At 34.9% G+C, this 18,505-nt stretch overlaps 1 protein-coding gene across 1 annotated transcript in view; it reads left to right on the top strand.

Moving 5' to 3' along the window:
• LOC126251303 (protein kinase C-binding protein NELL1-like) overlaps window positions 1-17,809 on the top strand; it is a 364,874-nt gene extending 347,065 nt beyond the window's left edge. Inside the window, exon 14 of the mRNA XM_049951630.1 lies at window positions 16,943-17,809. Within this exon, the coding sequence (XP_049807587.1) occupies window positions 16,943-17,452 (510 nt within the window). The 3' untranslated portion in view covers window positions 17,453-17,809. The remainder of the gene's footprint in view (window positions 1-16,942) is intronic.
• The last annotated feature ends 696 nt before the right edge of the window (window positions 17,810-18,505 follow it).

Raw genomic sequence — 18,505 nt, 5'->3', positions numbered from 1 at the left:
TACGAAAATGTTCCTGGTAAGAAGACACTAATCATTGAACCCAGTTCTCATGCTAAATGTGGGATTAAGTTATATTGGTCAATAGTTTAATCTTTTTTTATGTATTGATCTGACTATGTTCTTTTTGGTGCAATGGATAATGTATCTTCTCCAGTGATGCAGCTGATGAGACATCTAACTGCATCAACAACTTCATTTGCACATTTTTCAATTACTGGACAGGAAATACCATCCCACTGCTTGAATTTGTTCTCTACCTGTGATTTTTTTAAACACATCTTGCATCTTCACACCAATCCAAAGCGCTCATCGATTGTGCATCGGTGTATTATCTCACTATAAGCCCTGTGTTTGAGTTACCTGTTGGGGAGGTAAAATGCTTCTCGAGAATATTGGGAAATAGTTTGGCTATTTTCTTTTATTTATTTATTTATTTAGCATCCATGTCATCATACAAACGATATTGGATTTGTAATACATAGAAATTAAAATATAGAATATACAAAATGAAACTGTCTACAATTGGATTAGTCATACACAGAAATTAAAATATAGAATGTACAAAATGAAATTGTCTATAATAAATGACAGCGAACTTAGAGTTTCTTTCCACATAAATGGTTTATAGTAATTTGTTTCTCAGTAACAATATATAACTAGTACTATAGATGGTAAAGTATGGTAAAATCTGAAACAAAAAAAGATATAAAATTTTGGAGGTTAGTTTGTAAAGTCATTTTCTTGGTCTTCAAGATATTCATTTATTGAGTAGCAACATTTATCAATTAAAAATTTTCTAAGTTCCAGTTTAAAAGTTGTATTGTCCTTTAAATCTTTAATGTACTGAGGCAGTGCATTATAGAACTTAATGCCCATGTGGCTTACATGCTTCTGAGTTCATGTTCTTCTTACTTGTTCTATGTGGAGATTATTCTTGTTCCTTGTGTTATAGTTGTGAGAGTCTGCATTTGTGTGGAGATTGCTTGGATTAGGTTTGGTTAAGAGTACACATTTAAGTATATAGACTGATGGCAGAGTAAGTATTCCTAACTTTTTGAAAAGAGGTCTGTAGTGAGACTGTGGGTAATTATTCGAACAGCCCATTTTTGTAAAATAAAAATGCCTTTCAGATTAGATTTTGAGCTGGCCCAGAACACTATTGCAAATGAGGCAACAGAATGAAAGTATCCGAAGTATGCCATTCTAGAGTGCAAACATTTGCAATAACTCTCAGTGCAAAGCAGGCTGAGTTAACTCTGTGTGTAAGAAATTTTACACGGTGTTTCCAATTCATAGCTTCATCTATATGCATTCCTAACACTTTTGCAAAGTGCACTATCTCTATTAGTCTGTCATCCAGTTCTAGATTAATGTCTTCATCCTGAATCATTTTACCAAACTGTATGTAATTTGTTTTCTTTGCATTGAGTGTAAGTTTATTTCCACTGAACCAAGTGTCAATACTTTTTAGGATTTTGTCAGTGGTTGACTATAACTAGTTTTTAAAGTTGCTCACTATCAGACTTGCGTCATCTGCATATAGTACAATTTTGGCTGTATCATATTGTAACTGTAAATCATTGACATATATGAGAAAGAGTAGTGGCCCTAAGGTGCTGCCCTGTGGTACTCCTAAAGGAACTTCTTTTGCTTCTGAAACTAACCTTATTTTTTTACTTGAATTTACAGTGGTGAGCTCTACAATCTGAGATCTGTTTTTGAGATATGACTCAAACCACATTTTAACTCTTCCTCTAATACCTACTGCTTCCAGATTATCAAGGAGGATTTCATGGCAGACCGTACTGAATGCTTTCGATACATCTAAATTGATTCCTACTACACTTTTGTTTTTCTCCAAAATTTTAATTATTTCTTGGGTGTAGTCTATGACTGCAGTTTCTGTGCTTTGTTTTGCTCAAAAACCATGTTGATTACTATTCCAAAGTTTATTATTGTCTAGGTAACTAGTGTCTCTCAATTTCATCAGTTTCTTTAATATCTTGGAGGAAGCAGGAAGAAGTGATATGGGATGGTAGTTTTCTATTTTATGTTTGTCTCCATTTTTAAATAGTGGCCTCAATTTTGAGATCTTCAGTCATTGAGGAAACACACCTTCACTAAAGGATAAATTTGTAATGTGTGCTAAAGGTTTTGAAATCTGCACTGCAGTCCTTATTATGATTGAAACTGGTACTTTATCAACACCTGCTGCCATTTTTGGTTTTAAGCTTCTAATCACTCTAATTACTTCCTGCTCATTTGTTGAAGGAATATTCATGCTGCAGGCGATCCTTGGAGCATGTATTATTTTTTGTTTTCGAACTTTAAGTTTAATGAATATGGTACATTTAAAAAATAGTTATTAAAATAGTTTGCCATTTCCTTCTTTTCTATATTGCAATTTTCACTGCTTTTGAGTACTATTTCTTCCTCTTTTCCCAAGGTAGTAGTTTCATTCCTCACAATGTCCCATTTAGTTTGTGGTTTGTTGTCTGCGTTACTGATTAAATTGTCATTAATAGCAACTTTGCCTTTGCTATTGCCTGTCAGTATATTTTTCTGTATGTTTTTACATATTCTACAAACTGTGGATCTGAGCAAGTTTTAATTTCTTGGTTAAGTCTTTTCATGGTTACACTGGAAGTCCTAATGCCTGTAGTTATACAAGGTTTTTGTGCTTTTTGTTCTGAAGACTTGGATCTCACTAACTTCTTAGAGAAACACATTTCTTTTCATTGTCTTCCATGTCTCTTATTTAATTCTCCTCCTTTTTTGTGTTTATATCTGTTTTATGGTATTTGTTAATAAGTTTCCTGTAGGAACGGTTTACATTTGCTGAGCATACTGAAGCATCACTGTGGACATAATTCACAAGATTTATAAGCTATGATTTGGAATTTTGTTTGACATTAGTATATTTATACTTCCTCCCCCTCCCTTCTTCCCCAATCTCTTTTATTTAGACACACACACACACACACACACACACACACACACACACACACACACTCTGTGTAAAGTGGAAATCACTTTCCTGTAAGTTACTATGTAAAATGTATGCAACTTTTCCTTGACTTCTCAACTCCTCATATCATATCTCAGTGCATTGTGACTGTGGAAATTTTTTATTACAACCATCTTTATTTCTGTCATATCACTTGTGCACTGGAAGAATTCAATATTTTTATGCAGAATATCTCATTCCTGTAAATTAAGGTTTCTTGGTAATCTTTGTACCACATTAATACTTGACTAACATATAGCTAGTTTTTTGACATTTTATTTGTGATCACATCACCTGTAAGAAAGGTTAACTGTGAATGTAATCAATATGCAACATGACCAGTGATGGTTATATCTGCATGTCTGGGGAGAACTTATGAAATTATGCTATAATTGTTTCCAGTTTGATTGATTGATGTTTATTTGGTTCTGTAAAATTACATTTTGTACAAAGATTGTACTGTAATACAAGACAAATCAGTGAATACAGTATTATGTGGATAAGTAATATCACCAACCTCAGAAGCAGAAATCAAAAATACAATCGGCCAAAATATAATAAAGGTTCCTTCTGCTGGACAAGATGAAATCCCTTGTTTCCTTGTTCACAGATGTTCAAGTATAATAAGTAAGGCTCTACCACATATCATTAATTCTTCGGTTTTGGAAGCCATATTCCCTAAATAATTATACCAATTGTTTGACATTAGTATATTTATACTTCCTCCCCCTCCCTTCTTCCCCAATCTCTTTTATTTAGACACACACACACACACACACTGTGTAAAGTGGAAATCACTTTCCTGTAAGTTAGTATGTAAAATGTATGCAACTTTTCCTTGACTTCTCAACTCCTCATATCATATCTCAGTGCATTTGAGTATGTAGTGGCTGACAGACTAAAATCATTTCTGAATGAGTATAGTATCCTTTCTCCAACTCAATATGCATTCCGGGAGGGGAAAATGACAGTAGATGCTGTTTATAAATTTCTAGATACAACGCTCACTCTTGTAGATAAGAAACAGTCACCTGTGGGATTGTTCCTTGATCTTACAATGGTCTTTCATACTGTAAATCACAGAATACTATTACAAAAATTATGTAACTATGGTATATGGGGCACTGCCTACAATTGGTTTGCAAGCTACCTACTAAACAGAAAACAGTATGTGCAGTTATGTGAGGTCACACCTTCAGGAAAATCAACAGTTTCACATTCTGACAGCTTAGCTACCAAGCTAAGTAAAGTATGTTTTATGCTACTGTCAGTCAAGGAAGTGAAGAGTGTAAATATCCTAACATCAGTGTACCATGCTTTTTTTCACTCAATCCTAACATAAGGCCGCATTTTCTGGGGCCACAGTTCTGTGTCCAATAAAATATTTAAGCTCCAAAAGAAAGCTGTCAGGATAGTTTTATTTAAAAAGCAGAGAGACTCTTGTAAACAACTATTCCAAAAACTAGGTATTCTTCCACTACCATGTCAGTATATATTGGAGATACTAAGTTTTACCATGCTAAATATTGGCAGCCTGAAGCAGAATCAGGACTATCACGAGCATGACACTAGAGGGAAATACTTGTTGACACAGTTTCCCCATTCCACCAAATTACATGCTGGTAGTGTACAATGCATGGGGATTAAACTTTATAATCATCTACCGCTAAACATAAAAAACATAAACAATCCAGCACATTTTAAAAGAAGGCTTCAATCAAAATTACCACTTTTTATAACTTAAATGAATATTTTGAATATGATTTTTCTAAGTAATATATTTGCACACTTATCTTCTTGTACTATAATTTACCTTCAAAATGTAAATTTCAATAAGTCCTAACTGACTGTTAAAATTGATCTTCTTGTATTTACTTATTATATTTATCTAGTAAATCTTAACTATTGTATAAATTATGTGATGCTTATCTGTACTTAATTTGATTTTAAATGTATCCACGAATTTTAATTTTTATTAGGCCTTGTTGACCTTAATTTTGAACAACTTACGAGTATACTAATACTATATCCTGTAGTTTATAACTGTCATACAATTGTGTAAGTCTAGGTGTATTTAATTAAGTTTAATGTATTTTTTTAAATGTTTAACTACATGTAGTACTCTCTACACAAAATGATTCAGTGGATCAATAAAGAATGAATGAATGAATGAATGTAAACAACATAAATACTGCAGACAGTATATACACTTGATATTTAATGTTATATACATTGCCATACAAAGTACATCATTTATACTATAATACATCTTATACAAATCTTGCAGCTCTGGAAATAGTGATATACTTTTCCATTAATTTGCCCAAAAATAATGCCTTATCTTTCCAGGTGCCTTTAATTATTTCTGGATGATACGTATTTTGCTTCATATTACTATCACAATTTCTCTTTGAAATTATTTGCTGTCTTCTTGTACCCTTTTATGATTCATAATAATTGCATGTTAACAAAATATATTTTGCTGATGTGTGCATAATACTCACTCCCAGGTATGAATTTCTACACCACTAATGTGCTGTATGACCTTATACGTAAAAAATGTGTGTGTGTGTGTGCGTGTGTGTGTGTGTGTGTGTGTGTGTGTGTGTGAGAGAGAGAGAGAGAGAGAGAGAGAGAGAGAGAGAGTGGGGGGGGAGGGAGGGAAGGGGAGTAAGAGAGAGAGAGATGGCAAATCAAGTGCTACTACTACTTTTGTGTGTTAGTTCACTCCACACCCATTAAAGCTCTCGTATGTAATGGGAGTTATAAAACATGATGTGTGAGTGAAAAACAGGGTGATAGTCTGGGTCAGTGAGTGAATGAATTGCTTCTTTTGGTCTCATAAGACTCTGTGAAAGAATGTAGTTTGTAAGAAAGCAAAGTTATTCAGAAACAGGAAAGTACATTACTAAAATTACATACCTTGTTAGAGATCAGATATTGTAGACATGAATAAGGTAATTCTGCACAGGAAAAAAATAAAAAAAAATAAAATAAAAAAATGGAATATTTTCAGTTTTCATGGAAAAACTATTATTGTCTGCTGCTGTAGATCTTCTTTATTTCTGCTCTATTCCAAATATTTCAAATATTTATTATTGCAGATCTTTAAAGAAAGCATGATTTTTCATCTATTTATTTTATTTATCCATCTGTAGACAATAAATGTTGTGTGGATGTTGCCCAGATGTACATGTTAATTTGTGTGAAATCATTTCAATGAAATGGAACATAAAATAATACAAACAAAATAATATAAAACAATGGAAACTCAGTGCAGGAATATCAAAAATGTAGGAAAAGACAGATTGCTATTAGCCATAAAGACAACATGCTAAGCTGCAGACAGGCACAGTTAAAAAACACTTACACATAAGCTTTCGGACACAGTTGTGGCCCAAGCTGCTGGAGTTGGCAGTCATGTGTGTTAGAGTTGTGTGGTGTGGGTTTCTCTCTTCCTGACAAAGTGTCTTTTAATTGATTCTGTCTGCATTTAGCATGTTATCTTTATGGTAAGTAGCAATTTATTTTTTCCTGCATTGTTCAAAATAGTATAAAGTCAGATAATACATAATAATACAAAAGTTATATACATATACCAGTATGTTTTTTATTATAAATTCAGAGTCTGTTTTCCATAGGTCTTTACTTTTGTCCTCCCTAAAGAGCATGCCTTTATACACTACAATGATTCAATGAATATTTTACATCAGACTGCAGCTGTCCATTAGCTTTAAAAATATAATGAAAAAGTTTAGGTTTGAAAGATGGTATTTTTGGTTTTGCTTTAACATAAACATTATCAGATACGTGTTATTGACCAACATAGTCATTTACAAGTAAAAATGTTCTTTGAGTAGAAATTTGTTAAATTCTGCTTAAAATTTATTGTCATCTTATAATTTTCTGATATAGACTAGGAGATTGTAAGTTTAGTACCAATATGGCTCACATGTCTTTCTGTGTTCTTTATTTTTGTTTGCTGAGTATGGAGTGTTGTGCAATTTATGGAATTGTATTTGCCCACTTCTTTTTCTGCTTCTGTCTCCAGTTTTAATAACACTGTTCATTCATTTCCCATTTCTCACCCTTCATGGAGTCTTTATTTATCAGTCTGCTCTATCATCTCTCGTTTGAAGCTGGCACAACACTTACCAATGTCCTGTCTTTGAATTCCTGCTCTCTCTAACATTTCTGTCTTCATCTTTGTCACCTCTTGTTCTCACAACAGGTGCCTCCCTCCCAACTAGAGGTCTGAGTAAACTGCCCCTCCCCCCCCCCCAAAAAAAAAAAACTACTCTCTCCTTCCTGAAGAAAGAACTAATGGTAAGTAATGACCAGCCATTCAGTGATCTTGTAATTTTACAGTTGTCTCCGGTGACTTTTCATTCTGATACAGTTTTCAGTCATAAACTATAATATTACTTTGTTAGTGGAGATGGAAATGATCTATTTGTTTTACACAAAACATCTTGAAAATGAAAGAGCTTCATGCCTGTCTTCACCTGTATTAATGGAATATCTTCAATGTCTTTGGATGTGCTTCCATTACGTGTGACTGAAAGACCAGTTTTGTTTAATAATGCATTACAAATACCCGAGGTTTGTTTTCTTTCAAAGGGAGTCAAAATGCTGTAAAAAATATGCTAATTTTACACAATGTACATTTACCTGAATTGTGAGGTTTTTGTATATGTGATAACTGAAACTTCCTGTCAGATTAACACTGTCTGCCAGATTGGGACTTGAATTCAGGAGCTATACCTTTCATGGACAAGGAGGGTAGGAGATGATGTACTGGAGGAAGTAAAGCCATGGGGGTGGGTCATGAGTTATGCTTGCATAGCTCGGGAAAGATTATACATCTTTCATTTTCTTAGCTGTCTATCTTTTGCCACTCCTCTCCCTCCTCTGTTGCGTACAGTGCACTTAGCTTTTCACTCATAATAACTCATGCATGATGTTTAAGCAGTAATCTCTATGTTGCATACTACCTTGTCTTCCACCTTTAAGCTCTCAGGTTTTAAAATCTCATCTGGTGCTGTCCCCAACAGTCAGTCTTTCCTCCTCATCCTTCCTGCCAAGTCTCCCATGGCCCAAGGTTCTGGGTGACTTTCCTGAAATCTACCGCATTTTCTAGACATTTCTAGTCGTTTTCCTTCACCCCTCTTCCTTCCCCTCCAACCCTTCTGCCTGAAGAAGGAACCACTGGCTCCGAAAGCTTGCCTAATTATAATCATTTATGTGTGTGTTCTGATGCCATTTGGTGAGTAGATTTTTTTATCTGTATAATTACCTTATTTTGTCAAAAATTGTTTTCATTGTTTAATACACACACACACACACAGACACACACACACACACACACACACACACACACACACACACACACACACACACACATACACTCACCAAGCGATGGCAGGAGAACACACTTATGAAGCTATTGAAATTTGTTAGCTTTCAGAGTCAGTGGCTCCTTCTTCTGGCAGAAGGCTTGAAATGGAAGAAGTGTGATGAAGAAAAAGGACTGGTGAGGTATAGTAAATGGGGAGTGTTCAGAAAAGCTGCCCAGAACCCTTGGTTAGGCAAGAATTACCAGACAGGATGAGAGGGAAAGACAGTGTTGGGGACTGAGCCTGGACAAGATCTGAAAACCTGAGAGCCTAAAGGTGGAAGATAGGGTAATATACAAGACAGAGATACTGATAAAACATCATTCATGAGTTAAAAAGAGCATAAACTTAGAGGTGTGGAGTGGGGAAAAGTATACAGAGAAAATAAAATATATAGAAGACTAAAATGTAGAGAAGAAAGGAATAGTTACTGTGAAGAAATACTGAGACCAAAGATATTCATGTCAATTAAGGACAGGTGGGTGGTGAAAACTGTGGAAGTGTTGTAGTGCCAGTTGCCAGTTCTCAGAAACTGAGAATCCAAATGGCATGTGTGGTGAAACAGGCACTGAGGTCATGACTGTCATGCTTTAGAGCATGCTCTGCAACAGGATATTGTGAGTTGCCAGTATACACCCTCTGCCTATGGGCATTCATCCTAACTGATAACTTGGTGACACTCATGCCAAATCAAATAGCCAAACAGTGTTTATATAACAGCTGGTACATGGGTTATGTCATTTCACTGGTGGCTCTCCCTTTGATAGTTTATGTTTTGCCAATTGCAGGGGATGTATCGGTGGTAGTAGGAGGGTAGGGGATGGTCACAGGGATAGGAGCCATAGGGCAAGGAAATGGTTGCATAAGAAGCAAAGGGTCTGACAAGGATATTGCGGAGATTGGGAGGATGATGAAGGCATATTCTAAATGCGGTGAGCAAAATGTTGGACAGAAAGGCCTCATCTCAGGCCATGATTTTAGATAGTCATATCCTTGTCAAAGTAGGCGATTAATACATTAAAAACCTGGATAGTACTGAGTAACAACAGGTGTACTGCTAAGTGCTTCAGCCTACACTGGGTATAATCACCCCACCAACCTACTTCAAAAGCAAATTTCCCAGGCCATCACATCCAGTCTTGTCACTGGTGATCCATCCAAAAAACAGCTTGGGAATACATGTCTTGTCACTATCATATCTTGTCTAGTGCAGCACCCCAGCTATCAATATTTCTTGATTAGTTATGCTATCAGGCCATCTAATCCTCAGGCTTCTAATGCTGCAGCACATTTCAAAAGCTTCTTTTCTCTTCTTGTCTGTGTCATTTACTGTCCACATTTCTTTGCCATACAAGACTGTACTCCAGTCAAATACTTAAGCAAAAGACTTCATAACATTTAAAGTCTATAATTAGACTTTAACATTTTTCTCTTTGTTCAGAAAAGCTTTACTTGTTGTTGCCACTCTAACATTTTACATCCCCTCTACTCTGCTGACATAAGTTACTTTTGCTTTTCTGCTACTTTTAGCATATTATTCCATAATGTAAATACCTCAGCAACTATCTGACTTAATTCAACTACACTGCATTACCTTAGTTGTACATTTGGTGATGTTCACTTCTTTTGATGATTGTATCCATTTTATTAACTAATATTCCAAGTCCTTTGCTAGCTCACTCAGAATTACTGTCTTGGGAAAATCATAAAGTTTTCATTTCTTTGCCTGACTTTCAATTCCTTTCAAATTTTTTCTTTGGTTCCTTCACTGCCTGCTCAGTTTACACATTGAATACATCGGGGATAGGCAACAACCCTGTCCCACTTCCTTCTCAATGGCTGACTCCTTTGCTTGTTCTTTGACTCCTATAACTGCAGTTTGATAACCCATGACAGTTACTCAATGCTCGTATCCACTATTATATATATTTTGTTATTGGCATATATTAACAGGGGAGTATTATGTCACTTCCTCTGTATACTTTTCATATGTTTGGCTATTCATTTTCCACAAATATTTGTAAGTGGTTGTGCTGTGAATGAGTTTTGTTCCTAAAATTTGTATCACCCATTGAATAATTACCTCCTACCAAAATAATTTTCAGTTTCAACATTTTAATCTTATTTTTTCAGGCTCATTGATGATCAGTTTCTCTCTTCCTTCTCATTAATTATCAACAAACATTAACCAGTGGAAATAATATTAGCTGCTGGATACTGTTTCAACTGTAGCACTGTCCAACAAGTTGATAAAGATTGTGTTCAAGACAAAAATTGTCTTCTAATTGTTAACTGTTGTGCTATACTGTATCTTGGCTTATGAGCTTAGTTTTTTTGATGGAGCAATTATTAAACAACCTGTTGTGTGCTAGTTCTCCTGATGATTATAAATAGATGATGAGGAGCAGGGAAAAACATTCTTTGCTCTTACATACTGAAGGAAATCACCTACTGCCCAAGCCCTAGTCAAGCATAGGCTGTGCCTTAATTACTGGTTTTTCTGGTCAGAAATTTCCCAGTTGTCACTCATTATGTAGAACAAACTCTTTCAAATCTGGGATGTGGAAAGAAGTCCAAGATGTAAATTTAACTTAATGTTAACCCTTTAAAGATTTTGTAGAGGTGCTTTTTGATCCTAGTGTTACAGTCTTGCTTTTTGCTATTTTTTCAGAGAAGATAATTAGTATTTGTCTGATAATACTGTTCCTGTATGTTGAGATTCTCCAGAAGCCCCATCAGGAACATTTTTGTGTGAAATTTATGTATGTGATAGAGATAAAGAGATCTGTCTGCACCTGTAAATTTAATTAGCAACTGTCTATAATTAATAATATGTGGTTGGTGTTATTTATCTAGAATTTCACCCCACCTGTTGATTACTTACAACACCGTGTGTTAGCATCTTATTTAATTACAACAAAGCCTCTTTTCTGTAAAAAAGCTGCAGTATTTCCAGCTCTTGGCTACTATTAATACATACCCAGTAACTTTGTGGCTATTCAGAAATTATAAATGTTAGTGATTGTGATGTATTGTACTGTACAAGGGAAAGTTTAGTTTCAGTAAACTTTATTTTTTACAACTCTAACTGACGTCAGAAAAACCAGAACTGAAATATTGAGACAATGTAGTAAAAGATAGATTGCTACTTGCAATAAAGTAGACACATTAAGTTTCAGAGGTGCACAATTAAAAGACACTTTCATAAGGGTTTCAGCCACAACCTACATCAGCAACAGAGAGACACACACCATTCATACACACAAGCAAGTACACCACATGCACACATGACCACCAGCTCTGGCAGTTTGGGCTGGCATTCTGGCCAAAGCTACCAGAATTGTTGGTCATGTGTGCATGGGGTGTTCTTGCTTGTGTGTATGAATGGTGTTTCTTTCTCTGTTGCTGATGAAGGCTGTGGCTGAGATCTTTACGTATGCATCTTTTAATTGTGCCTGTCTGCAACTCAATGTGCTCATCTTTATAGTAAGTTGCAATCTATCTTTTCCTACACTGTTGATATTCCTACCTGGAGCTTAAATATTCAGATGCTGTATGCACATAGTGGCTAATTAGATATGTTTTTAATTTATTTGTAAATACATATACATATACATATATCAGTGGGGGGCACCAAAAAAAAAAAAAAAAAAAAAGTTTGCAGACAAAAGCACTTCACAGAGTAGAGTAGACAGGAATGCAGGACTCACATGAAAAACTATTTGTATAGGTTGTACTGTTGTGTAGTGCTTAACTGATTTAAAACTGAAGTGTATTGTTTAAAGAGTAAGTTTACTTTCGCACAAATGTAAGAATTCCTAGGTACTTGGATAGGTCTTACAGGAGGTTAGTTATCCAGTCAACATAATATTCTTGTTGCTCATTTTTGCAGACTAAATACTTCATAGACCTTAGCTGCATTTCCCAGGAAGATTATCATGTAACATATCAGGGAGTGAAAACATGCAAAATACATTAGCATTTTTATCTGGAAAGCAAGACAGTGACTGAAAGCAGAATGAACGGAATTTTTGTTCAGCGTATGAATGTACTGATACCAATTTAATTTGCTCACCGCCTGGACACCAATGAATTTTACACATGAAGTTCATCTAGTAAGTGAGCAACAGTAATTGTTTCTGGGACCTCTGAATCATTATGAGAGCACATGACCTAATAGAAATTTAGATGTTTGCACAGATAGCATATTTTATGATAATACTGAATTTAGCAATTGCACAGCTGTACCAAGACCTAGGCAGGTTCTACTGCAAGGTTACATCTTTCTTTATATTTTGTGATGAGCCACTTTCCTACTTACTACAGGATCAAGCAAAGGCCATGTAACCGTTCATAATGTTCAATTGCATGTCAGCTTTTGCTGAAGACGCTAGTCAACAAAATCATGTCAAGATTGTACAGATTCATAAAATACACATTCATGTACCATACTGATGAAAAAAGTATTAGCATTGGGAAACACTTCAGTTACTCACACAGGATTCTGTATTACAACAAGTTTATGTACAAGAATGATTTTGTTACTTGAGAAGAAATGTATGCCATGGATTGTTGTGGTTTTATTGAGGATGGTATCTTAGTAATGTGTTAAATTTTTCATCAGAAGAGTTGAAAGCTGACACCAAAATAAATAGGATCAGATTAGGAGAGGAATTGATATGGCATATGCATGAAGAAATAAGTTATGGGAAAAGAGGAAGTGAGAAACATATAAATGTCAGTTGTAATGATTAGCATAAACTGACTGCAAGTGAGTTGTGAGTTACTAATGCAGTGAAAAAGAATCCTTAGCTATATGGTGAAGGAAGTACTGAAGTTTCTAACTGTACCAAAGCATGTATTGTGTAAGCTGTATGGCCTTTGTTGGTATACATTTATCTACACTGAAAGTATAGTGAAGCGGAGATAAAACTTTAATATCTTCATCAGAACCATTCAAATAAACATGGGAGCCATTCAGCAAGGGATTTTTTTAATGAAGATTATGTTGGCCAGGACAAGTATTTCTTGAGAAGAATAAGGCAGATGATCAACAGATCCTAGAGGAGTTATGGGAATAGATAAGGAAACCTATACAGCTGAGTAAATAATACAGACATGAGAATAAGTTTTCATTTTCTTTGGAAAGTTTATGTGCAATATTCTGCTATAGTCATTCCTTCACTTGCTTTTTATAATCAAAATGATATAGAAATGTAGCTCTTTTGATGTATAGTGATGACCAAATTAATGTAAAGGAAGTGAATGGTACATGGTAGTTTTAATACGAATGTGAAACCTATGCTTAATGTAAGAATTACACTACTGAATTAACTTCTTACTGATTTGTTTTACTTATTATTTAATTATCCAGCTAGCTGCTTTTGTATGCTCTTATGACTGTTTTATGACTGTTGTTTTGTGACAGAATGAATTCCTTTTATCTCTTTTATCATGAATACCTTTTAATTTGAGTAACTTCAATTAATAGTGCTGTTTACCTTTTTAGTAATTTGTTTCTCTTGATTCAGATGTGACAATATTTATATTTTATCATTATTGTTATCTTCCTTACATCTCCTATTTTTATCAATATTGATTTCTTGCTATTTTTATCTGATCATAACATTTTTCATATGTGCAAGTAGATAATTTCCTTTTAACACACTGTGAGAAATTCAGACTGTGTTTAAATCCTGTAAATCCGTGACCACAGAGGCAGAAGATAAGACCCCATCAGCCCAAAAACTTTCAAAGCTGAATTAATAAAAAACAGAGAAAAGTTATGTGATGGTTTTAATGCCTAAGATGTTCTATGCACTCTCCCACTACTAGTGTACAGTGTACAGAACACTCTTATAGCCATGTGATATTGTCAGAAAAGTCCTTCTTTGTTATATTGTTAAACTCACACATTGCATTGGCTTGAGTGTTGGTTATGACATCAGAGCATTGACACTTCATGTTAATTTCTGCACTTTGGTGTTTTGTGACAGTTTCATGCTGATAACACCAGGTATCATCTCTCATGATAATATTTTGCAAAAAAGAATTGTTCACATTTTGCATTTTGATCAAGTTTTGACGGGCATCCATGCATAATCATCTGTGTTCAAATAACTTACACAAATGCAGCTGGATGACATCCTCATAGCCATCATTACTTTGACAGGTGATCACCCTTCATTTTCAAGACAAAAATTTAGCCAAGTAAGCTCTGTACAAAGGAATTTAAAATCTTAGTTTTTAGAGCAATTTTGGAAACATCTCTCTCTCTCTCTCTCTCTCTCTCTCTCTCTCTCTCTCTCCATAAACACTAGCACTACCACCCAACAAAAGATGATGAATGCCAGAAGTTACTGATAATGAAAATTACTGAACAAGATGCAACCTCCATCTCTATTTACAAGTTTACTTGCTAATTTAATTTCAACTCCTTCCTTAATAACACTATCCCATTAGCTGGAAATGCTCCATTGTTATATTCCATAGGATGACTGGTGCAAAGACAATGTTCTGCAGTAACCAATTTGCTCAGCTGTTGTAAGTATACTGGTTTTCCATGGTCCTGATAGTCTCACCAATATCTGATAATTGCAAGGAATACAATAGACACCCACCTTATGCAAATGAAGATAGTGCTTAATGGAATCTAAATGGACCCTAATCTTAGATGGAGGGTTGAAAAACTTTATTATATTACCGTAGATTGTGACCAATCTTGTAAGGCAGAAAACTTAGTCCCAACTTGGTATTATAATCACTGATGCACAGTTGGTCAATAGCACAAAACACATCTGATCTGTCTTTCACTTTATCCGTTCTGACAAAAAGTGGCCTCAAGATAGGTTAACTCAGCTGAAAAACTCACATAAGTTATCTGAACACTGTATATGCCAGACAATCTCTTGTCTCACATCATCATTTTTGTTCAAGAGTCAAGGCGTGTGAGGAAAACTTTGTACACACTTTGCTTGTCTTCAAAACATTCTGGAGAATGTCTTGAACACTTGATTTAGAGATGGTCTTCTATTGCAATTTGCAACACAACTGTGCTGATACACCAATTTTTTTTCTTCATTTTCTGTCACAGTTGATTCAAATATTTGTATTTGTGGTCACTAGTTTCAAACTACATTATCCATTCTCAAACTATAGCCTGCAAACAATACATAGCTGTTAAAGTAATCCTTAAAAAATTTTACATGCCAGAAAAATTAGATGACTCCTATTGGTGTAATTAACATTCCATACCTTCATTATAAATGTTAATATACACTTCCATGAGTGCAAACATGTACAATAATCATAACTGCTATTATTATATATGTATAGAACAGAAATGCTTATTCAAGATCCAGTAACTTCCCTAAGAGAAGTAGTGTAAGTGCACTCCATATGTACATAATATACTGAAGGTTCATGTTATGACCATATTAAAGTGAACTCAATAGAGGTCACTAGTGGCTACAAGTAATATTCGTATGTGCTGTGAGGCTTTGCATGCTTCATGCTTTTACAGTGATTAACATCCACTTTTCATTAAATAGTGCTAATCCAGGTACAAATTTCATGACATGCAATAGATTCTATTAAACAATTATAATGTACAAATTAAAACTGTGAAAATTCAGGAATCATTAAAAATACAACACTGTAATGAGATGTGGTGAAACCTTTGAAGTGGCTGTATGCCGTGATCAAAATGTAACTCTACAAATATGAAAATGGCACATGGTCGATAACGGGTGGACTGATGCATTACAGTATCCTATGCTAATAGCACATTACTCTTGTGGATAAGATAACAGATTCATATTCACTATCAAGATTTTTAAAATTTAAAATAAGTGTGATATATCACAAGTGTGCAAGTTGCTGGTCCTCTGTCCAACTTTATGTTTTAACTTCATAAAAATGTTGACACGCTACTGCCACACATCTACTAAGAATACTGCCTGCTCACAAGTGACTGGTCTAATGCACATCTCTTGTTTAAAGTTGTTAGTTAAGCTGTCACTGTAGTTTCTGTGCTGCTTATATGCCAGGAATATGATCAGTATTGGAACACTTTGGATGGGTGGTGTACATCTACTTTTGAAAAGTTTTAACTTTAGCTCATTTGCAGACTGTAAATTCTACTCATTTTTGACTTTATTTGCACATTAAACAGAAATTATTTTCATGAAAATGTTAAATGAAAGGTTATAGAAAGAGTTTTAATGAAATACATTCACAGTATAGTATTCCACCATGTTTCAACTGATGCAGTGTTTCAGATGTTACTGACCTTCAGATACTGTAATTGTATGTTCTTGACCATCTTTCATTAGCTTCATAGAAAACTCTATTATTACATGTTCCTTTTGTTATTTCACATGTGAATAAACTAGCTAAGGTGAATTTTATTTATATCAGTGAAGTGGTGTGATGTGTTTGCTATTGTAGGAATTAAGATGTAGTAAATAAGGTACATAAAGTAATATTAGTTACTTTTTCTTTCACAGGGAATATAAAAACAAAATATTTTCTTTTACAGGATGGGAGGCTTTGCTGCAGTTATGACTACAGTTGTGGTGACAGCCAGCTCAACAAGTCTGCACAGCCTACTGGAAGTACTTCACATTCTTTACAGCTTAATAGTGTTATTAGTAAAGTTCCTGATGAAAATTCCCAAGCTAGGGTGGCAAGCTTATTGTCATCGCAAGCACAAGTTCGGCAGATTACTCAGTATGCCACTAGCAACAAGACAGTGGACAAAAGGTTATCACAACCTGGCACAGAAATGCCAGAGAACAAGACAAAACACTTTGCTGCTAGTGCTGTTTCTAACAGTTGTGATGATGGGTCATCTTGTAGTGGGGACAGCCCAATGCCTAAGACTCCAGCTCTTCCTAAAAATTCTGGAGGTGGTCATATTGACACAATTCCTGAAAAAACTGGTGTTAGTGTGGGACAGATTGTTGAAAGTGTTACAGAAAAGGCTGTGGAGAACACCAGCTCACCACAGGCTTCAATGGATATTGACAATGGTGATCACGTGGCCTGAATTAACAAATGTGAATCGGTAAGAGCGAAACTTGTGATTCTAAGTGTATGTGGTTCAGTAATGAAGCCAAAAGAAGAAATGAAATAAAGCATAAGGAAGCTTACATATGTGGTTGAGAAGATCTAGTTTTAGTAGACCTGGGAGTGAGAGCAGCTGTTAGTTGTTTGCATACAGGTGAGTGCCTGTCTTAGATTCAGGTAAATTATGTTTGTGAAATTGTTGTGGGCACAGTGCCTGTTGCTTGTGAAAGAGAACATTTCCTCTTAATGAGATAATACTTATCTAAATACATAAACTGAACTGAAGTATTAATGTAGGCAAATGTGTGGAACTGAGCTTTGTAGATATATTTATACACATTTGCCTGTTGTACATAAATCTGTTACAAAGCTGACAGTTGTTTCTTTCTGTTCTGTACAGAAACTACAGTTGTGTAAGGGATTTCCATTTGATATAAATCATGTGATTTTCCTATGTTTGTACTGAGTTGTAAGTTATAAATAATATTTAATATTTGGTTATTTTTGTGGTATGTAAAGTACAGTTTACCATTCCACAGTTTCAGCAGTGCTAACCATCAAAACACTATAGAAAATCTGTTTGACTTAATGATGTAGATTTTGAATATGTTATTCAACTATGTGAAAATGTCTAAATTAGTAGAGTATGTTGTGGAGAGAATGATTTAAGTGAAGGAGTTAACAGCATTTTCAAGTGTCTGGGGACAGAAGGAGATGTAGAGAGAGAGAGAGAGAGAGAAAGAGAGAGAGAGAGAGAGAGAGAGAGAGTATGGTTGAGTGTTTAAGTAAATGAATGACATTCCTCATAGTAATAATTCTGATACTAACTTTCCACAAAGGAGGAATCTTTACAACATAAAACACACGCCATGTCTAAAATTATGTTATTAGAGATTAAGTGAAGTGCATCGGTGATATTATTGAAAAGATGTACTGTTTTTTTCTGTTTTGGTTTTTGAGGAAGTCTAAACTGCTAGTGTTGCATTATTTGGAGTATGAAAACCTAAAGAAATGGTCTCATAATGGACACTCA

This window comes from Schistocerca nitens, chromosome 4 (genome assembly GCF_023898315.1).
Source record: "Schistocerca nitens isolate TAMUIC-IGC-003100 chromosome 4, iqSchNite1.1, whole genome shotgun sequence".
Classification (NCBI taxonomy): domain Eukaryota; kingdom Metazoa; phylum Arthropoda; class Insecta; order Orthoptera; family Acrididae; genus Schistocerca; species Schistocerca nitens.
The sequence above is the reverse complement of the archived record's forward strand: the minus strand, read 5'-3'. Positions and strand labels throughout refer to the sequence as shown.